The 23,137-nt window shown below is 41.2% G+C and overlaps 1 protein-coding gene across 18 annotated transcripts in view; it reads right to left on the reverse strand.

Moving 5' to 3' along the window:
- The window catches only part of RBFOX1 (RNA binding fox-1 homolog 1), a 1,515,726-nt gene that overhangs the window by 117,493 nt on the left and 1,375,096 nt on the right, over window positions 1–23,137 (reverse strand). For 17 of the 18 annotated variants that reach the window (XM_057529156.1, XM_057529157.1, XM_057529150.1 and 14 more), the window contains 4 exons: window positions 15,302–15,445; window positions 8,845–8,898; window positions 1,942–2,034; window positions 145–205 (listed from right to left, as the gene is read on the reverse strand). In XM_057529156.1, the coding sequence (XP_057385139.1) occupies window positions 145–205; window positions 1,942–2,034; window positions 8,845–8,898; window positions 15,302–15,445 (352 nt within the window). The remainder of the gene's footprint in view (window positions 1–144; window positions 206–1,941; window positions 2,035–8,844; window positions 8,899–15,301; window positions 15,446–23,137) is intronic. The other variant, XM_057529166.1, reaches the window with a different exon arrangement.

Genomic DNA, 23,137 nt, shown 5'->3' on the forward strand with positions numbered 1-23,137 from the left:
GTGGTTCACTGTAGCAGGTCAGCAGCAAGGACACCGTAGCCATGCTGAGGCAAATATGGCTTGTTGAAACAGATTCCCCAGTTAAATTACTTAATAGATTCTGAGGTAGAGACAATTTCTTGTAAAAGGCCAATCTCTACTTACCATTTGTATAAGGGTTGACAGTCTTTTTATTTGTCATTACACGTGCTGTGGCATTATTTACCTATGTACATAGAAAACTCAAATAAGCACATATTCCAGGGCCAGTCCACAGTTCAATTAGTTGCATGCATTATGACTGTGATTACTTATTAAAAAAAAAAAAAACACCAAAAACTAAAATGCATTTTAATTTATAAAAGGCAGTAGGTGCATAACAAAATCATACATTTTTATAATTACATTTACTTCATAACCATTTTAACTTAACAAATCATTTCAATAAAGCAATGTCATATCATTTAAAAGTTTAATACGGAGACAGTAAAAGCAAATTAAAAGGAACTGCATAATTGAAGACTGAAAAGCATGCGTGTACTCCATGGTAACACAGAAACAATAAATAGTTTTTAAACATAAAATAAGGTTCATATGAAGGAACATGCAGTGGAATAGAAGAGGGGAGAGACAAGGTACAAGGGAACATAAATGTCAAAAAAAGGACAAACAAGTTTTAGCCGTATGCAACACTTTAAGAGGGAAGAACCATCGGGAAGCAACATCTAGCATTCAACACTTGGAACAAGAGCCTTTTACATCGCAAGAATTAACAAAATCATTCAAGCTTTAAGTCACAGCTAACAAAAGGATAAAAGAGAGGGTGCATTGTTTAACACAATATGGAGTTAACGATCTGAGTAAGATGTGCACTGGTCATATCTCAATCCAGTCAGTGCCTCCCAGGCTAGCTTAGAACGTACACTCAGTTACAGGCGTACCAATATCCAAAAAAATAGAGCATCAAGAAAACTTAATACAACAAGTCAAAAAAATTCACGTGGTATATATATGTATAGAGATATATCAGCACTAAATACGTGAAACGGCAGATGGATTTCACCACTTACCATTCACCACCATCGCCAGCATGGGTTTGTATACAGTTACCATGGTTACTGAGAGTTTGGTGAGGGGCCTAAGGGTTATCGTCGAGGGTGGGAGGAAATGAAAGGCAAAATATGCAACATCTTACTCCAAAGACTAAAGCATTTTTAACTGGTATTTTTTCTTTTTTTTTTTTTAAAGTTTTAACAAATACGACCCTGTGGTCATTTTGAGGGAGAGTCAGTGGTAGAAAGAGCAGATTCTGAGTATCGGAATTTTAGCGTTTATTTTTTTCCATGAAGAAGGGCCAGATATTGAACAGGAAATCCTGTTTGGTTATTCACTTTGTGATCAACAGAATATAAAGTTCAAACTGGCTTCTTAAAAAAACAAAAAAAAAAAGAAAGGTTTCATGACAAAAACCTCTCTTTTTTTTTTTCCCCCAAACAATCGTTCTCTCGAATGCCATTTCTTTCACAATTTGGCTTAATTTGCACACCACTGTGGATCCCTCATCAACCCTGTAGTGGAAAGAAAAAGAAAAGGAAAAAAAAAAAAAAGAAACTGCTCTGTATTTTGTTTTGTTTGGCAACACTCTCTCCACTGCTTGGAATCTACTGCACCCAATGGTTATAAGACATGAAAAATAAAATAATAAAAAAAACCCTTTCAGATTAACCTTTCTTTTGTCTCACTTTTGCCATCCACCTTTCAGCAGTAATAAGAGTAACATAATAAAGGAAAATTTTTAAAAAAGTAAGGCCAGTTTTCCTTTTTATATATAAATATATATATATAAACAATGAGAAGGGAGTAGGGTCACATACAAGACACAATGATGCATCTGAAACAACAAATGAGCGTGAAGCAGACACTTATCAAAAAGATGAAAAGGAAAATATTTTGGACATGCACCTCGATTTTACGGCCCTCTACCACGGTGCCGTGTAATTTCTCCCTCGCCCTGTCCGCATCGGCACTATTTTCGAAAGTTACGAAACCAAATCCCTGCATGCAGGAGGGAGAAGGGAAAACAACATGCAGATTATTATTTTCAGTCAACGACCACTGTGGAACGTTCTCTCGCTTTAATTTCTATTTCTTGTCCTGGCTTCAGTTCTGTAACATGCAAATTAGAGAAATTATAAGAGTACTAAAATGTGCAATAAGTAAGCGACAAATGTGAACAAGATTTTTGTTTTCTGTCACCCGTTAGCTGTCACCCCTGAAGAATTCAAAGAATGATACCAGAAATACCTTTCTAAATGTCACTACAGAAGAAAAGAAATTTAACGGAAAGAAAATGAGATCAAAATAAATGTACAGTGTCTTCACAGAGAAGAAAATGAAATAACGAGGAAAAAAAAGGGAACCACTTTCTTGACATGCAAATTAAGAAGAAAAAAAAAGAAAACATGTGCACAAAATTCAACAATGAATGCCAGAATCTTCTAACATTGCCTACAGAGTCATGCTGTGTGGTTTTAAGACCATCTCTTCTCCATGCAGTTTTAGGGTTATTCAAATTTGTCAATTCTACAGCCTTTATGTCTCAAAAAATAAAAATTAGAAGCCTAAAAAAAAGGAAAGACCTTTTTTTATAATAAATCTTAAACTCTGATCTAATAAGCAAAATAATCCCATGAAATGAATAGAAATAAACATCAATTGATTAATAATGCAAACAGTTCAAGTAACATTTTTGTATTAATACTTCCCCTCTGATCCCACAAATAATATACATGCTTCGGAATTTGTCAACTTTCCCAACTACTTTATTAACCCAAAAGGGAAATGTGTATTCATATGGTAAAGTCCTAAGACATTATGCTGGTATTCATTTATCAAATCAACTGGTAGAAAATAAAGAGGCTCCTTTAATAGAATGTTATTTATAATAACACTCTGGGAACTTTTATTGATCAATAACAAATATACCCTTTTCTGCACCACTGGCATATGTTGTTTAATATTTCAGCCTCAAAAAACAACCCCCCAAACATCGCATTGCCAAAAATCCATACTTTTTCTTCACTGACACTGTTCCTAAGAAGAGTACAGAAAATATGACACATTATTTTTAAAACCCCTAAAAATATTTGTACATCTTGTTCAGAAATATACACCAACCGTTTGAAACAATTCCAGTGCAAATATGCCCAGCTCGTTCTGGTCTTCACAGTGTAAACTGGGTGAAATAGTGCAATGTGCCAGGACTCCTCTTTGTGTTCGGTAATCTTTACATAAAGGAAAAATGCTAGCTTTAAGCTTAGCTGGGGCAGTAGGACAGTCTGTCCTACTAATAAAATAGACCGCCATTACAAATCACAGCTAGTCATTAGCTGTTAACTCTCAGATCCTCATTAGATTGCTAAAGGGATGTCTGAAACTCAGGGTATTTAGAGAGCTGTTACCCAGTGCTTTAACTAAGAGAGAACTTTCCAATATTAAGATGGGCTCATGCATAGAGGAAACTAGCTGTGGATGTCTTCAAGTTAGATTAGATAATTATCTGATAGAGAAAAAAATTAATTATTCACTTGGGGGATTAGGCTGAATTACCCTTCATATTTCCCACAGTGAGGGTCCACGATTAGGGTAGGTCTGAACTATTTGATTAACCTAATAAGGTTACATGCTTAGAAGGACGCTACTTAGTTCTGTACATCACTGGTAGGATGGCCACATTTGGTACTCAAAGATACGTGCCGATTAGTTTTGAAATAATAGCTCTTCAACAGGCAAAAGACAGAATTTGGGGGAGGGGGTCGCTCTATTTGATGGCTCTGACTCTTAGCCAGTGGGTCCCACGCTTAGTTGTACATCAGAAGGAACTGGAGAGCATATTAAACATTCAGATTCCTGAGCCCTGACCCATATCTATCGGATCAGAATCCCAGAGTGGAGCCCAGAAATCTGCCGAAAAAGTGACCTATGTGGCCCAGCAATTGGGTTTCCATGGCCTCTCGTACCACCAAGCACCATCAAAAGGATTCAGTTCTTTGAATGAAGTAGAATATTACGTTGCCAGTTTCTATAGAGCAATTTAGGGAGTGGAGTGAGTTTTTGAGATGAATACCTATCTGACTTGGTGATTCGTATCTTAAACCTAGGGGTCAGCCGAAATCACATAGGAATGTTCTCTTCCTGACCTCTAAGCCCAGTGCTCTAGCATCCATAGCCGTGCCATACATTTAATAAGTAATTAGGGAAACTAGGACTCCGGCTCTATCTGGGGCAATTCTCTCAGTTGGCAAGGAAAGGAAATCCACAGTCCGATGTGATTTATCGACGGAGGGCTTGGTGGCACCATTGTTGTCGATAGGCACTAACAGTCGGTGTCACCGCAGTGCTGGAAAGAACACAGGCAGGAGGAACTCGAACATGCCACCCACCTGTCTAACACGATCCCAACGAATCGAGTCCTTGTGATTCTGGTCTGAACCCAGAGCAAACCATACTGGCCTAAAATCTGCATCATGTATGGCAGGGAGAGGTGAAAGTGAAGATAAAAATCTATTCTGAACCCCGAGTTCATAAACTAAAAGGGAATTCTACTCCATTTTCACTTTCCTTTGAAGTAAAAAAAATATATTGATTCTCTTTATTATTATTTTTACTCTCATTATTTTCTGCTAAACTTTTTGTTTTGTTTTGTTTTGAGTGGCTCATTTCAACCTGCTGAGATGCCTAGTTGAGATCTGGCAAAGCTGGGTTCATGAAGACCTTGCTCCAGACTCAGTCCCCCGAATACCAAAGGGATTCTCCTACATGTGCCATTGGACAATCCTACCTCCCACCCAGGTAAGAAGTGCTATGATGTCCTTGGGTCAGAAGATGGCCAGATTCTCATCTGGGGAGCTACACCATAACCAGAGACCACCAGCTGGCCATTTTTAGGCACCCTCTCCACCAAGCACAGGTGCTGTTTCTTTGGACCTGCCTCGTGGTCAGAATTCTATCTTAAGCAAAATGTAACTTGCAGAATATTCTTAAAATATTTTGAATATTTTTATCTCAGTCTTAAAAAGGGGATCAAAAGAAGCACCTTCTGGACTTGGCCTGGAGAGCACAGGAAGGAACTGAGTGCAATGCAATAACCCTGTAAAGATCAAGTGTGCAGGAGGGGCTGCATGGGGGGAGTCAGATGCTCCCTAAGTGCTGGAGGAGAGACACTGCTTCCCAGGGTTCACCTTAACAGAGAAGGGGGAGCTAAGAGAAGGTGCAATCCTTCAGGGGAAGAGAATCTGGGATATTTGTGCCCTATGATGGGAAGGCATGACCCCTAGGTAGATAATGGCGACCCTAACGTGGACCAGCCGTGACCTGCTTATTTTTAAATATTTTGTGAAACATAAATTCTGATCTTCCCATATCCCAGTTATTTTTCTACTTTAGTCTTGTGGGATATATCTAGGCGATATCTTCCCTTTTTGTAGTAACACAAATACAATATTTTATAGCTGAAATAAAGGCTCTGAAGTACCCAGGATGGATGCGTGTGCTGACTTTTCATCTTACATGAAAATCTGATTCCACTAGTTTCTGGTGCAGAGAACTCCTATCACCTAGAGGAGGAGAGCTGTTGATAAGGGTCTGAAGGCTCATTTTCCTGTGGGACTAAGGGCTTTACGACCCACTTGTTCCCAATAGCCTTTTCACACGCAGCCCCTTCTCCCTGGAAGACCATCTTCCCTCCTTCCCTTCCCTGGGAAACCCTGACTCATCTTTTTCTCGCAGCTTAAATGCCACTTCTCCCAGAAGCCCTCCCAGCTTCCAACAAGATTGGTCTGCCTGCTTGGAGTCTCAGCAGCCTCTTCTTCGCTAGAGAACACAGCAAACTCTATTGCATTTGTTTGTCTTAAGGATCCGTCTCTCAGGCTACTCTGGAAAGTCTGTGAGAACAGGAAGCACCTCTGTCTCGCTCACGTCTGATTCACCAATCTTGTACTGGAATGCAACCAATACTATAGACATCACTGAATCAAAGGGCAGACTGCATTTCCTAGGTCTATGAAAAAGTAGCTATCTCTGGCTGCACCCCCCAAATAAAATGTTTCAGAGGTAAACACAACATTTTTAAATCTCCTAAAAGGAAAAATGAATGATAGGATCTCTCACCCTGAAATGCTGACTCATTCCATTTTCCAAGTCTGGCAGATCTTTTCTGAAAGTGATTTCCTTGCTTACTTGCTATCCTTCTGTACATGAACTTGTACATTATACATCCCCCGGATGATATAGATACTGCTTGTGTGTATATAGGTGTATATGCACAGGCTCATGCACACACACACACACACACACACATTGAGCCACCCTCATTGAGCACTGAGTGGCTGTCTTGGGATGGTCCCCAAAGAGGATGGCCAGAAGGTCAGCTCCTGGCTTGTAAGGGCTCCCCCATTTCCTGGCTGCTTCTCCAGTACCAAAGGATGAAAATCAGGTCATACCAACAGTTCAGGTTTCTCGACAATTAAAGTGGAAATGTTCCCTTAAATAAGACCTTTTCCCGTAAAGGATAACGTCAAGTGCGAAAGAAAGATATCCCTGTGTGAGCTGTTTCCTTCATTCAGCAGTTCCCAACTGGACTGTCTCCATGACATTCCAGTGGTACTGGTCAGCTCCCACACCTGCAAGACCAGTTCTTTCAGAGGGAGCAAACCCACTGAGAGAGGCTATTTTTGATGGTTCTTAATCAGAAAAAAAAAAAAGGCTTCACAGCTTCACAAAATCAATCTCTTGATGCAGCAAATTTAAATGGTCTTATTCCTAAAGCCCTAGAGACAGGCTAATCACGAGAATGAGGGAAGAAGTCTTAAAAATAGCACCACCATTGTCCTTTCAAAATAGCAAATGATATTCTTCTAATGTCCTTAAACAGCTCTCGAAAAAAATTAAATAGCTTCCTCCAACTTGCAAAAGTTAACAAAACAAAGTACACGTGGAATATAAATTAAAAAAAAAAAAAACCTTTAAAGGCAGCAGTGCTAGGACTCAGGATTAGAAGAAAGTTGGCCAACATCTTCTATAACTTTGCCCAGAATACATCAGTCCTGAGTGAAAGGGATCAGGCACGTTTTTCTCTTAATGCACTTGACTTTGCACATATAGAAATAGTACCTGTAATGCTTTTCATACCAGAGCAGAAAGAGAGTTAGCTTATTTTTCCCCCAGCCTGGAGGTCAAACTACTGACATATTACAAGGATGACCGTAAAACATCTGAAATTACAGAAGAATGAGGAGCTCCCTAAAGTAGCAAAACCCGAGAGTATAATGAATTGATTTTTCTTTTTTTTTTTTTTTACACTTATCTGGCATATCACAACACCATTTTGACTGTGGAAAAGAGAATACTGGCATTTTCTTTCTTCAATTCAAACAGCATTATCCTATTCGGTTAATACTAAACCTATTTAGGACGGAGAGGGTACAGACTGTCCAAGGAATAATAAAGGATTGCTTTGTGGGGAGGAAATGGTTACTATACCCAGGAGACTGGCTCTTGCCCCCTTAGGTAAAATGTGTTCTTCTTAGTAACCCTCCTGGATGCTGGCTTGTCCCAAATTGCCTGTGTATGAAAAGCTCTGGGGCTGAACCCGGGATCTCTCTGTGCTTGGTAATCAACTTCTCTCCATCCCCACTTTCACAGTCTGGGGATGTGAAGGCAGCTGAACATTCCTGGCGGACCAGAAACCAGGCAGAGTTATCGAACGTGTTCACTTTCTAGTTCCTGATGTCAATATTCAAGTCTTTTGCAGCATCCTTCCCTGTTAACCACAGTATCTGCGGCTGCTCTGCCAAATGCACTGCTTTCCTCCAGGGAGGTTCTGATGGCTCCCTTGCGTTTTCCATCAGTGCAGGTAGAAGCAGGATGCTTTAGCAACCTCCAAGCCCCAGGGGGCAAAGGGCTAGTTTGCATTCAAACGAAGCATGGGCATGTGTCGAAAACAGGAAGACACAGGGTTTATCAGTTTAACCACAGCCCTGGTAGGTCGGTTAAAACACAGATTGCTGGGCCCCAGTTTCTGAGGATCTGATTCAGTAAGGTCTGGGTTGGACCCTGAGAATCTGCATTTATAAATTCCCAGGTTGTGCTGATGTTGCCGGTCTGGATACTGCTCTTAGATGACCACTGATACAGAAGATGTTTTGGAAGAGTTGGGCTTTTTTTTTTTTTTTTTTTCTACCAACCTATTTCCATTTTGAAGTTGCTGGAGTTTGACCATATAACCTCTGATTTTTACTAACACTGTTAGCTCTACGGAAATCTACTTAAAAATTGGTTTCCCAGAAAAAAAAAAAAGCTAACTAAAAGCAACGGCAAATTGCAAAATGTGGGTGGGTACACAGACTAATGGATCAAGTTTTATTCAAAAGGTTGGTGTATATGAGATTTTCTCCCCTACAACCCAGGAAAAGAACTGCACTTTATTAATACAGAATAATCACATATTTACCTGCTCATGAGACTATCAACTCACTTTTTAATATAAAGAACATAATTATCACTGAAAAACAAAAATGTAGCAACAACATTATTTTTTTAAGCATGGGTAGTTTTCCTCTGGAAAATTGATATATAGACATCTACAGATATATATAAAACAGCAATTTAAAATTACCCCCTCATACATTTTAAACTGAATCCAATGTAGTCCCCACCATTTTGGAAACGGGAGGTGGTCCCTAAAGGAATTCCCAAGGAAGTGTATTTTCACAACGTAATGATTAAAACAGTGCAGTTGTTTCCCCGTATTTATAACAAGCGTTTCAACGTAAGCTAAACAATTCTAAAGTGAATGAAGTTGCTTACCTTTGAGCCTCGCTCATTAAAAATAATTTCAACATCTAAGATTTTACCAAATTGCTGCAAAGAAATAGAAATATTTTATAAGCAAGAAGAGAAACAGACTGAATCATATTATGCACATGGGTAATTGTGCCCCAAGTCAGAATTTTTTTTCTCTTTTCATATCAAGGATATACATTTTATGTTGTTCTTTCATTAAATGATGCACTTGAACCAAGAGAAAATACAACCGCATGTATTATTTCCAAATTATGGCATATCCCATCATATAAGCTATCAGAATAGGGGTCCAGTACCAAATATGTAACCAAGAGGTTAATTCCACTTTTCTTTCTTGATATGCGAGTGATTGCCTTCCCAGGCACTGAGCAGCAAAGATTAAAAACAGCTAGTATATACAAGGACTCTTCTAGGCTATGTCACTAGCCACTGGGCAAAGCGCCCTTGGTGAAGTGGGATTTTCATAGTAAAATATCCAACTAGAATGGGATGTTGAGGATTTTGGACCTTCGTTCTGCAAAAGCCAGGAGCAGCCAGGCCATAAGAGAGAAGTCAAGATAAAAGGAAGATCCACTACACAGACACCTATCACAAGCAAGAAACCAGCATAGTTGTGGTCTATCCTCAGGCTGAAATGTACTTCTTTCAAGATGATTCTCCATGTTGTTAAACAAACAGATTTTAGACAATTAGCGTGAATAGGCTTTACAAAAAGTGGAAGAAACTCAACACATTCCAATCTAGAAACAAAGTTTCAGACGACAAATACATTAGGTAGCCTGATAAAATACAGATGCTTAGTTAAATTTAAATTTCAGATTTTTCAGGATAAGTGTACCCCACACAATATTTGGGACATACTTATACTTAATAAAATATTTGTTATCTGAAATTCAAATTTCTGATATTGTGTCTTGTATTTTGTAACTTACTACAACTAGTAACAGACTACCTTAGTAGTCCTAGTGACAAACGCACATCAGTCTGTAATTCACACTTAAAAAATGGAAACATGGACTCCGCTCCAAAAGCATCTGATAATTCAAAATCCTTTTCCCTGATGCTGGAATCCTTTCTGTTTTCTTAGATCACATGAGGTCGAATGGGCATTTTTTGAGTGTGGTCTGTTCTACATGAGTACAGGTGGGAGACAGTAGCACAAAAGTGTGTGACAAGGCCCAGGGGAAAATCAGATAGAAATTTTACCCTGATGCAGAATGAGAGCAAATGCCTGTTTCAGTGATTAAAAAACAAACAGAACAACCTAAAGTAAAATTTCCATCCTCTTTTTCCCTGATTTTGAGCTTTCCTATTGTTCCATTTGCTTTTGCAGCCTGAATTTTCATTGCATCTTTTATAACCCTAGGAGATTCTGTATTCTGTCTCTCTCCGCTGGGTGGAAAGCCTTAAGCAGCCTCTGTGTAGCAGAGGATGGAGCCATGGGGAGGGAGGGGCAGGAGAGAAAGGGAACAATTAGATACAGAGAATTAGGGGCAGCTTGACTGACCCACATGCACCACTCACAGAATACTGGGAGGCCCGGAGAGTAAGTGTCAAGAAGGTCTTACTGAGATTCAAAAAAAAAAAAAAAAAAAATTGGAATATACATAGGCTATCCTCTGGAATGTACAAATAAATCTACATTACTCAGAAAGACAGAAAAACATATGCATGCTCCAGTCGAATATAAATAGCTCAAAATCTTGAAATGAAAGTAGTTTTGACTATGAGAAAAAGAAACCCAAAGCTTATGTCATCTTGGCCCACAGAAACGTGCCCATCCCTCAGGATATGTACCCGTCCAGGGGATTACAGGCTTGAATTCTTCTTGTGGAGCAGAAGTGCTTCTCTACTTCAGAGAGAAGTAGAAGGATAGGAAAAAATCAAGAAGAGAAGGCTCAACCAGGAGAGAAGACGGAAGGTCTACATCGCTAGCATGCCGTATGGAAATACCAAGAAACACGCAGCTAACTCACCCTGTAATTTGTGAACACTAAACTATTCTTTTGGTCAAGAGAAGATTCTTCTACTGCATTTTCCGTGCCCTAGATTTGGGCAGAGAAAATCGTTAAAAATAGCAGATAATTTTCAGATTTGGGAAATGCAGGATTTGCCATTGAAAGGTGAAATGAATTTCATAGTTAAAAAGGCCTCCAGCTTTGTGAACTCCTCAGAAGCCATAATTCTGATATAACCTCCTTAGAATATTCAGTCCAGACAGATGCTATCATATTCATTTCAGGCCTAAGAGGCTGGAAGCACACACATCTCTGGATAGAGAAGCTTGAAAAGGACTTCCTCTAAAACCACAAAGCAAATGTCATCCATGGAACATTCTCTAAGCAGTCAACACAAAAACACTTCCTTTAAAATAAGATCTGGTTGAGACAGAACCAATCAAAAAGTAATCTTCACATGTGTCAGTCCCTAAACAGAACAATGGCGCCATATGCCCTGAAATGGTCCCCAGTGTTTGCCTCTTTGGCAGTTGCCACTGGGTGGAAGATCCTCAAAGCCAGTGAAATAAGCCATAAGAAGAATGCTGATGTAAGCCCCCTTCCTAAGGCAGTTGTGTACTATATTTATAGCATCAACAGTTTAATTGGGAAGTTTGCTACTAATGATGTAAACACAGCTGGCACATTTTCAATTCAAATAGACACAACTCATTCGCAGACATAACTAGGATTTGTTTGCTCAACACCGACATTCAGCTGTGTTCAACAACATCTCAGAATCCAGGCGAGGTGTTTCGATAGCTGTGTCAAGGATAAAATCCAGGAGCTTATAGGCACACACTTGGGCAAATAGGTACCACCCATTTTTAGATATTCTCAGATCAAATAATATTTCTCTGAAAGTCTCTGAAAAGTGTTCAATGGATGCAGTATAAAACATGAAAGTAAAGCTTAGTTCAAAGAGTGTGCAGGGAGGCTAAGAAAAGGCATCACCCCAGTTTTCTTAGGGTCGGCTTCATGTTTTGGATGCAGAATGGAAGGCAACCTGCCATGTCCGAAAACATCTCTATTTTGTTATACATCAAAGGTGATCGTGAAAGCTTCTTTTCTTTTCTAATGAAAGCTTCTTTTGCATGTTCTGAAAGTCATGTAATCTGTGTCTGGTGACAATAGAGAATTCAGTGGATCATATTCATGCCCCAAAGGCCTGTATTTTGATAACGAAAGCAAGGCTGTGACCTTGACAAGGGAGTGGTAAAATCTGAAGCCAGTACTCACTGAGTAGCTGTTTCTGAAGACAATTCTAGAATGAAATGCCTTGTATCAGAGGTCTGGTCTGAATGCTTACTATTAAATATTAGGTTAAATGGAGCTTTTTATTCAAGAGCAAGACATTGTGATTAATTTGGTGGAAATCCATACGTTGCTTTCATGGGTTCGTTGAAAATTCAAACGGAAAGGAAACGCATGCTCTGACATGAGCAAGAAGTAGGTAGCTGGGGCCAGAACCAACATCCCTTCCAGTGAAACATCCAGAACCAAGGCCCCTGATAATATAAGAGATCCCATTCACTCACACGCCAACTCGTGTTTTAAAAAGACTCTGGCTTCTGCTTTGGATGCTGTGGCCACGTCATTTTTTGACCAAGGAATGTTCCATCTAAAAAAGAAAGAAAAACCCAGGAAATCTAAGATGACCTGGATGATTTAATGCCAAACACTGGAACAAATTTATCCGAAAGAGGAGGAAGTAAAGAATATAAAGCGAATCGTGAAAGAAGGGAAACCAGGATTCTGACAAAGAGACACTAAAGCCACACGTTAAAAATAAAATGTTGAGGCACCTGCGGTAACCATTAGGCCTGCAGGGGTTGCAAGCTTCACAGCTGAATTGTTCATGGTTACAGAAGTTGTTCTAAACACTGCCAGATTTTAGGCAGTTTGAAAAAGGAGGCGTTTTTCCATTGGGTTTTGGTTTTGGTTTGAAATCCCCATGGCCATATTGAACAAAAGAGACCAAGAAGAAAAATGCAAAAATCTTTGTGAGGGTTTTTCTCTGCCATCTCACTCCTTGTAGCCCCTGCCAGAGTGAGGGGACCAGGGCAAAACATAGCAACAAAAGGAGAGATGACATCTCATGTCTCAATGACTTGGAAAACACCTGATTGGGATTAAAATGTAATTTCTTAGAGTAACTATGAACTGAAAGAGGAAACCATGTTTAATTCTCTCAACTGGAGTGGAGGAGCCAATCAGAATGTTTACAGATGCCTTTTCATGTGATTCATGCCGCTAAATGTATCACATAACCAGATGGGTTTGCTGCCACCCATGTTTGGCCAGGAAGGACAGATTTTTGCAGTATTAAAATTCCATGGCTTCAAAATGGTGGTTGTAAACCAAGGAGGTCTAAGAGTTATTGCAGAGTCCAGGAATCCGTAGGTCCCCGATGATTTTTATGGACAAAACCCACGAAAAAGTCTTGCATACTTTAAAAACTGGACAGAGAGGCAGTTTGTGATGAACAGAATTAATTTCGGAATTACTGAATGCTGCATTTTCTGAACAGATATATAGATCCTAAGTGCAGCTATCAGCTTGTCAAATCGACATCTTGTCAGTTGCTTGAAAATTTTGACTTACAAAAAGTAGCTCTGAAACTAGTAGATTTTGATCAAGGTTTGACAACCGGTAGCACGATCCATCTTTTGGCAAGACTTCGCTCTATGCCACCTGTTCTACCCTGAAAAGAATAGAGAGGCTCAGGTATTCACACAAGCACGATCTCTTCTTGGGAGTCTAGCTGTGAATATTTCGAATACCTTAGCAGTGTAGCCCTCTGGTAACTTTCAAGATAACAAAGAAGACCATCGAGGACAGAGCATCCTCAGGGGTGGGGGTTAGGGTGTGTTGCAATGAGTGACACCAGAAAAGAGCACAGGATGGCCATTAAGAGGACCAAATTCAAAGCCAGCATCCCAGTGACACTTGAAGAATTAAGACACATTGAAGAGCAAGACAACTTCTGAACCTGACGTGGCAAAAGGGATCTAATTCTTCTGGCTGTTGACCATTCAAACCTGGTCTCACTGCTTTACACACACTTAACCTTGGCTTTAACTTTGAATGTTCTGCACTTTTCAAAGTCATCTTTGACCTGAAAGTGCCTGAGGGTATCTCTGCTCTGCAAGAGTTAGAGGGCTCAACTCAAGGTTATTACCAAATGAGAGAGATAAAAGAGCAGAAGTTGACCTTTTCCACTGAAATGTCAGGATTCAAGCCTAGGTATCTTAAATATGAGGACGCTTCTTTTGCTTTTGTGTCAGATGCATACTTGATAAACATCATGCATGTTAAAGAAAATGTGCATGCTAACCCCACCATTGTGGAGTGATGACACAGAGCTCGCCTTTTCACATGGGGAAGGAGATCTAGTTGGCTCAGAGCTAGGCATTAAAGTTGAGCCTCTTCTTATTCCTTTTGTAATATCTGCATCCACCCAAAAGCTTTTAGAAGGGGAATCTCTAGGCCGCCAACCTCTCCTCTAAGTCATATGTTAAGGACGTAGTTTTGTTCACTGAATCCACAGACACTTCCCACCAATGCTGGGCTGTCATAGACAAATAGACTGACTGCATTTGCAAAAATGAATACTATCCAAGTCCTGTCATAGCTTTGTCCTTTGGTGGAACACTGAGTCCAAAGAAATGGCAAACTCATCCCTTCCCGAGGAGGATGGTGCAAATATCGTCCAGAAAAAGAATCAGGGTCACAATGTTCCATGAGCAAGCAACCCTATCATTTCTTTTCTCTGGGTTGGTGGTGGCTTCTGCCCTGCTCTGTGTTCCACCGTGGTGCCTGGGCAAGGCTGTCATTTGTGGCATATGACATCACAGTCAAAATCTCTGAATCCTCACCATGGATTCTGGGAGAATGTACATTGCAGGATGCATGTCAGACTCAGAAATCTGTAGTGGTTTTCTTTTGCTTTAGTGAAGCTTTATGCAGAATGAATTATTCTCAGCTTCCTCTGAAATCTAGATGCTCAGTGCCTGGGAAAGAGTAAGGTCTGCAGAAATATGTCATGAGTCACTCTTCCCAATAATTTGGCAATTGCAATAGCAAGAAAAACCAAGGTGGATCATCATGGTTATTTTAGTCATGACATGGGGTCCCGGGCCACTCGACGGGGGATCATCAGTGGGCTTGTTGCAACCATGTGTTATCTGGGAGCCCATTTTCCATTTGACATTCAAATTACTAATTAGAAGAAGTACCACTGGTCCAAGTGGAAACCTGGTGAACATATGCAAAGAAATTTATACTAAAATCATAGAGATCCTGGCCCCAAGATACCCACAGACTAGGATCTAAAATGCCTTTTTTTCCCCAGCCATGTAAACACCTCACCTTCGTATTATGAATACCAAGAACTTACATGAGGAGGGAAGGACTCTGGGGATCCCAGAGCGGGCACTGCAGAGGAGAAAGGCAGTACTTACGCCAAACATTTGTCGGAGGTCGGGATCCCGGAACCTGAAGGGGATGTTGGAGACATGCAGCCTCTTGGGCTGGGACTTGTTTTCCGTATTTTCAGAAGGTTGTGTCTGGGGCTGACCATCCGTGGGCGCCGCATCATCTGTCTGCTAAAAGAACAAGAGGAAAGCAAAGAGGCTCTGAGTGGACCCGAATGTTCTTTCCAGTGTGCTTTTGCTTCCCCTAAATGGTAGGAAAATGCCAGAACAAAGGAATAAGGACAGGAAGAAACTGCTGAGTCATTCATTCATTCATCCAACAAATATTTATTGAACATCCACTGAGCGCCCATCACGGATCCAGGATTCAGCAGCGAGCAAAACAACAAAGATCGTTACTGTCATGGATCCTAATTCACACAGGGGAAGACAGACAATAAACTCATTAAGGAAATACAGAGCTGGCAGAAGGAGATAAGCACTAAGGGGATAAAGCAAGGGGAGGGGCCCGCTGGTACTGGGGTGCAGCTAGTTCTCATAGATAATTAGAGAAAACCTCATCTAGAAAAGGAGAATACTCATTAAAGGTATCCCTTCATCAAGGCTGTTCAAAAATCTGAAAATACGCCTGCGTAATTGTTGAGGCCATACAGATAAAAATATTAGTAAATCTCCTAAAACATTTGAAAAGCCTGTTTGGTGTTCTGAAGTCCAAGTAACCATCTGCTGGACTTAAATTTTATTTTTTACGGTTTTCATTTTTCATTTCTTGATTGTGCAGACCTGTGCTGTTCATTATGGTTGACCCCCTGTGGCTCTTTAAAGTGAAATGGACTAAGATTAAGTAAAATGGGAAATCCAGTGCCTTCCTTGCACTAGCCACATTTAGCATGCTCAGTAGCCACACGTGGCTGCTGGTTTCCATGTCGGACAATGCAGATATAGAACATCTATATCTAGCAAGTTCTGTTGGCCTAAGTTGGTGTAGACAATGTTACATTATTAGCATAACTCATTACTCTGCCTCCCACTCTACCCCATCCCCCAAGTAAAAGCCTGGATAGTATGATATCACATTGACACCCCTATACAGGCAGGAACCAGGAGAAAAGCCACTTTAACATTTGATTTAATCATATAGGCCATTCCCATACTCTCAGTTCTAGAGTTTTAACATTTCAGAGATGCTTCATTTCTAGATACTTTCTCTGCAATTAGCATGTACTGCCTCTAGGTGGCAGCAGATGCCACCTACATCAGATAACCGGCTTCGCTAAAACAATGATGGAAAACCCATGCAAGAAGCCCATCAAATTTACCAGCAAGGGACTGTCCCCACCTACTTATAAGCAATTTAGAAGCATTTACCTGGGACAAAACTATCAATGCAGGCAGCTAGGTGTAAAATAATACAGACAATCTTACCAACTGACATATGTATATATAAAGCCAAAATAACATGGGCATAATTAGTGACTTTCTTGTCAACCCTTGTATTTACTGACAGATTTCACTGGCAACTCCTTCCTAACACACCCTAAACTGTATCTGGAAGTCAAGACCTTCCGGTGGTTGCCATACTACTCTTCCAAGCTCCTTTGGTAGTCAAAGCCCTACCAGCTAACTTTCTTCAACTTTCAAGGGCCCCGTCATGAAGATAATGTACCTGGTCATTTTGCCGACGCTGTTGGATTGAATAAAGAGGATGGTGATCGTTTTCTAATCTGGAAAATGAGCAATAACAATGGTGCACACCTTATAAGGTTCTGTGACGACTGAACATGGTAACACATGATGCCGACTTGGCAGAGTTCTCGGCACACAATACAGTCAATAAATGGGAGGTAAGGCATTTTTTAGACTGGAGGTGATTTTTACAAAAATGTCAAAGGACACGTGCAAAAAGCCTCTCAGGAAACGTGAAGGAAAGGTTCTCATACGCTTATTAAACACATCTTTCCTGAGCAACTACTATCCCCTGGACACTTAAGTTCATCCTCCAAAGCATATGCAGTCCCCAGTTTAGTGGAAGAGAAAGAGGTAGAAAAAGACAATTGTAATACAGACTACTGAGAGCAGGGGTCAGAATGAATCACAGGGGGCTGAGTAAACTTAAATCAGGGACACACCACAGGCTTGCCGATTCTGGAGGTTACATTTTCAGTGGGAGATGTTTAAGAGAAAAGGTAAAGGGGACCAATGCTGTACCAGCAGAGGGCAAAGCATGTGGCAGGATGCAGAGAGGTGAATCGTGTTCTGGATTCGGGGGACTACATGTGGACCTTCGTGTCACTAGTTGGAGGGCGTGTGTATGAAGGAAGGGCGGGAGAATACACTGTAGAGGGAGGCAGGGGTTGGACCATGAAGAACCCTGGGTGCAGACCAAGAGGATACATTTCATCCTAAACACTACGAGAAGACACTTAAGGATCATAGCAGGGGTGTGACATGGCCAGCGTGAGATACAAGCTGAGCCATGGGAGATGAATGATAAATGTCTCTTTCCTGGCTGGCTGACTCACCAACTGAATGGGTGAATGCATTACGAGTATATGAAGAAATGAATGAATGAAGGAGTGAACCATCAGCTTTGCCACCTTCAAGTGACAGTCGAAGAACAATATTATAACACTGAGACCCAGAGCAGGGACTGTATTTTCTCTGCTGGTAATATGAGGTCTGGCGACATACCCATGAGATAGATGGAAATGACTTCGCATCATGAGACTGTCACTTTCAGAGGGGTCAGGGGTCTTAACTACGCCAACAAAAAACTTCTCTAAGTTTGCAGAAGCAGCAGCTCAGCCCCCATGCTTTCAAGCCCACTTTTTCCCTCCTGTTAGAAGTTGCTGTTCAAATGCAAATTAAAACCAGCTCCTTCTCCTCCCAAGAAGGAAACTTAGATTTGGATTTGTGTATATCTGCTGGATATTTCAGCTTAAGAAACCTAATTAGGAATTACAGAGATTATGATTAAACATATTAAATGATTAATAGCATTATGCTGCTCATGTGAAAATGAAAATTAATCATCTTTAGTCAAACAGGACTTTGGAGAAATCTTTGCGTTGTTTCCTTTGATAAAAACATACACCGCTCAATTAATCACTGTGTAGCGTGTGCAAATATACAAGTGCTCGTAAATGGTTGCGTCGGAATACCTGTGTGTTAAAAGTAATTTCAAAGATAACACGGAAAAAGAAAAACTCAACCAAAAATACTTCAGACATCATAGGGGAATGGAAAGGAAAGGGAAGAGGAGGAATGTCAGGATCCAGAGGTTGAAAAAGAAAAATAGAAAAAAAATGTCTTTTAGATTGAGCATGCCTGCTTCTGTGGTGTGATGTAACACAAGACGGGGCTTTGATGAGGACCAAATGCAGTAGGAGGTGAACAAAAAAAGCTACGACAGAGCCTCAATCACGCTAGGAGTCAGAGCTACAGGAATGACCCTTACTGACCCACATCTTGAGTATTTCAGGCTGTGAGATTTCCTTTTTGTTGGGAACTTCCAGGGAAAACATATTCAGAACATATTCAGTGTTTTATATCTCTCTATTAGTTTCCTAAGAAATTACCAAAACTCTGGTGACTTAAGGCAACAGAAATTGATTCTCTCCCAGTTGTAAGGGCCAGAAATGTACAATAAAGGAGCCATCGGGGCCACGCTCCAGCTGGAGGCTTCCAGGAGAAATCCTTCCTTGTTCTTCCAGCTGCTGGTGCCTCTTGGCTCAGCGGAGCTGCACTGCTCCAATCTCTCGTCTTCGTTCGGCCTTCTTCCCTCTGCATGTCTGAGACTCATCTCCCTCTGCCTTTTTCTTCTTACAAGGACATTAGTCATTGGATTTAGAGCTCACCCTAAGTTGAGTATGATCTGGTCTTGGAATCCTTAACTTAATTACATCTGCAAAGACCTTTTTTTTTTTTTTTTCCAAATAAGGTCACATTTCCAGGTTTACGAAGATCAGAACATAGACATATTTTTTGAAGGCCATCATTCAACTCACCAAGACCCCTGCTAAGCAAACAGACCAGAAATGCATGGAGAATGAGTAATTGTTATCAAGGTGTGGTTGTACTTTTTACCAGTTCTGGTGGCATGGGGCTCTCAAAAGGGTTGGCCTCAACCCAGGTTCAGAAGAAGGGAGAATGTCCCTACTAGAGGTGCCCCCAGGCTCTCATCCATCACACTGGTCACTCTGATGAGTTCCTTAAAATGAGAAGAGACTTGAGTCTTCCCTTCAAACGCAGGGCTCCAAGACCCCCTTTCTGCACCTGCTTCTGGATGCACCGACACGCTTCAGCCGGGCTGAGAAGCGTTCCTTCAGCCTCCAGAAAGGCCACCAGCACTTGCAAGATGAAGACCTGCCTGCAGGTTCCCTGCACAGATGGATAAGCGTCCCTGAGAACTCCGCTGAAGCTTATGGCAAAAGCACAGGGCACAATGTCTAAAGACAAAAATAATGTGAAAAAGCTACACAACTTACTAAAAGAATGAAACATCTAGAATGTGTCTTTCTGAAAGGCAGGGTCTACCTGGTTTGCAATTACATTCCCCAAGGCTTGTGCATGCCAAGGTTTAGTGGGAATTAATCGTTGAAAGAAGAACTCTTGATTTATCCATGTCTGATTTTTTTTCTTTGAAAGTCATTTTGGCTCTAAAGTGGGAACCAACTGAATTAGAAATGTACCTCGTAAACCACATTTGGAAGATCAGGAGGTGGAACATAAAAACGAAGCAAATTCATACTGGTCCACTCGCTCAGAGATTGAAGGAAATTGAGACAAGTAAGGATGTGAGAGCTGTAAGCAGAATGGCCAGGGCACCATCCGTCTCAAAACCCTCCCATCCAGACCCTCACCCTGGTCTAGGAGACACAGCCCTAACCCCCTTGCTTCCTACCGCTCCCCTGTCTTGTTCACGGGCCTCTTTGCTCTCCCTTCAACATACTCAACACACACCTCCTTAGTCTTTGCACCTGTTTGTTGGTCCCTTTGCCTGGATATTTCTCTCCCCAGACGCCTGTGTAGCTTGCCCCCTCTTGCCAGTCAGGTCTCTGCCCAGATATCACCCGTCGGAGAAGTCTTCCCTGGCCCCATCATCTAAAACAGCCACAACACAGAAAACTAAAAATAGAATTACCATATGATCCAAAAGTCCCACTCCTGAGCATATACCCAGACAAAACTCTAATTCAGCAAGAATGCACCCTTATGCACCCCTATGTTCATAGCAGCACTATTCACAATAGCCAAGACATGGAAACAACCTAAATGTCCATCAATAGATGAACAGATAAAGAAGATGTGGTATATATATATACAATGGAATACTACTCAGCCATAAAAAAGAATGAAATAATACTATTTGCAGCAACATGGATGGAAATAGAGATTATCATACTAAGTGAAGTTAGTCAGAAAGAGAAAGATAAATACCATATGATATCACTTATATATGGAATCTAAAATATGACCCAAAGGAACCTATCTGTGGAACAGAAACAGACTCACGGACATAGAGAACAGACTTGTGGTTGCCAAGGGGAAGGGGGTTGGGGGAGGGATGAAGTGTGAGTTTGGGATTAGCAGATGCAAACTATTACATATAGGATGGATAAACAACAAGGTCCCACTGTACAGCACAGGGAACTGTATTCAATATCCTGTGATAAACCATAATGGAAAAGAATATGAAAAATAATGTGTATATATGTATAACTGAATCACTTTACTGTATAGCAGAAATTAACACAACATGGTGGATCAACTACGATAAAACATTTATAAATAAATAAATAAATAAAACAGCTGCATCAGCATCTCCTCCCTTCAGGCCCATTGATTTGTTTTTTCACAGCACACATCACTTCTTACCTTTACATTATATGCTTCTGTTAATCCCTATAGTCTGTCTTCTCCACCAGAATGCACAGTCCATGAGAGTAGAGACCGCAGAACCTCTATTCACTTTTTATCCCTAACCTCCTAGAACAGAGTTTCTCAATAACAGAAACGTTGACATTTGGGCCTGTTTAATTCTTTGATGTGGTGACCACCCCGTGCATCGTGAGGTTCAGTAGCACCCCAGGCCTCCACCCACTTGAGTTGAGACAGCTGAAAATATCTTCTGGGGTTCAAATGTCCCAGGGGGAGCAAAATTGCATGAATTGAAACCGTTGACCTAGCATAGGTGGTAAATTCTCAGTAAATATCTGTAACGTAAATGAATAGGCCTGGTTTTGCCATGAGGGAGCTGCATGAATGCTAACTTCATGTCTCTGGGTCTTAGTTTGCATGTGGATAAAGAAATAAATGTATATCTGTCCTGGATCCTTTAGAGTGGGGTCATGAAATCAAAGTCCCTTGAATAAACAGGGGATCATTACCATCCTTATTAGGAGCAGGATTAATAACCATCAGCTTTTGTTCTTTATTTCTCAGGCCCACAGCTGCCGATGACTCTGCGATGCAGAGCCCTCCTCATCACGCGGGAGAGCTTGCAGGACCCTGTGTGGATGCAACGTCCGTTAACCTCAAGAGGTGCATGTCCAGGCAGCTCTTGGCAAGAGGTTCCCAAATCAGCTCACTAGAACAGCAAAGCCAGCTTCTGCTCTGGCCCAGTTCGAAGGCCCTGTTAGGAGGCAGGATGAGTGCCACAGAATTTTTCCTAATAAACAAACTCCCCAGATATTGGCGCAGGTTATAAATGTTAAGAAAACACCACCAGCACTTTAATCTCCTAAAGATCACTTAGTGCTTCCGCAAAAACCTTAATAAAGAACCGCGGGGCTCCCTCTGCTATAATCTTTCCTAATTCAATGAATAGCTCTGAGCAACCTAAGGCTAATCCTGGTGAAATTGGATTTTGGTATCGACCAATCCAGGGATGACTGCTGGAGAGAATACGCACGGTTGTGCAGAAGTCTGCGCCTTTCAGATCCTGGCCCCGCCCCACGCTCTGCTGAGTTCACCTGTGGACCATATTTTGGGGATGACCAGGCTGTAGAATCACAGGCCAAGGGCTTTTGCAGCTGGAAATCTCTGAGTGCAAACTCTGTTCCATCATTTACTATTCCAGCTCCTTAAATTCTTCTGAGCCTCAGTTTCCTCGGCTGCAAGTAGGGATAAAAGAGTTGCCTGTAGTCCCAGGTCACTGGAAGTAACGTAGGTGACCACCACAAGGATGCATAAGTAAAATGTGGCAAAGTTGTCAGCAGAAATTTGAATTCAGAGAGAAAGGAGAGATTTGGAAGCACAGCATGGAGTGTGTGTATGGGGGAGGGGGGGCAAGGATGATAAATAAACAGGAACTGTACCAAAGTATACTTGACGAAGGCAAGCAGAGGATGCCAATCCCAAACGTGCCTTTTTGCCACAAGGATTATTGGGGGAAACAGCAGGCATAGGAGAAGCTCTGAATATAGAGTAGAAGTTACCCTTTTTGTAAGAGACGTTTACATTTATAAGGGAACTCTCCATTTGTAAGGGTGTCTCCCTCTAGGTACAGGGGAGAGACGGATAACTAAATCTCTAGAAACTCTTAGCAATGGGAAGGTGACAACTTAAACCTGCATCACAACCACGCCCTTGTTTACTGAGTTTTTCCTCATAACTCCCAGACTGGTTCCCATTCCCAACATCTCCTTTTGTCTTGAGCTGGAGATAGTATTTAAGGTGGTGGCTTGGACTATTTTGGGGCATTGCTCAGGTTCCCTGGGTCTCTCCTACGTGCACAGGAGGTGTACATGTCATTATTATTATTAAACTTCTGTTTGTTTTTCTCCTGTGAACCTTTCATTGCAGGGGGGGTCTCAGCCAAGAACCTAGAAGGGTAAAATTATTTTTCCTGCCCTACGTGAC

Source organism: Balaenoptera acutorostrata, chromosome 15 (genome assembly GCF_949987535.1).
Source record: "Balaenoptera acutorostrata chromosome 15, mBalAcu1.1, whole genome shotgun sequence".
Lineage (NCBI taxonomy): Eukaryota > Metazoa > Chordata > Mammalia > Artiodactyla > Balaenopteridae > Balaenoptera > Balaenoptera acutorostrata.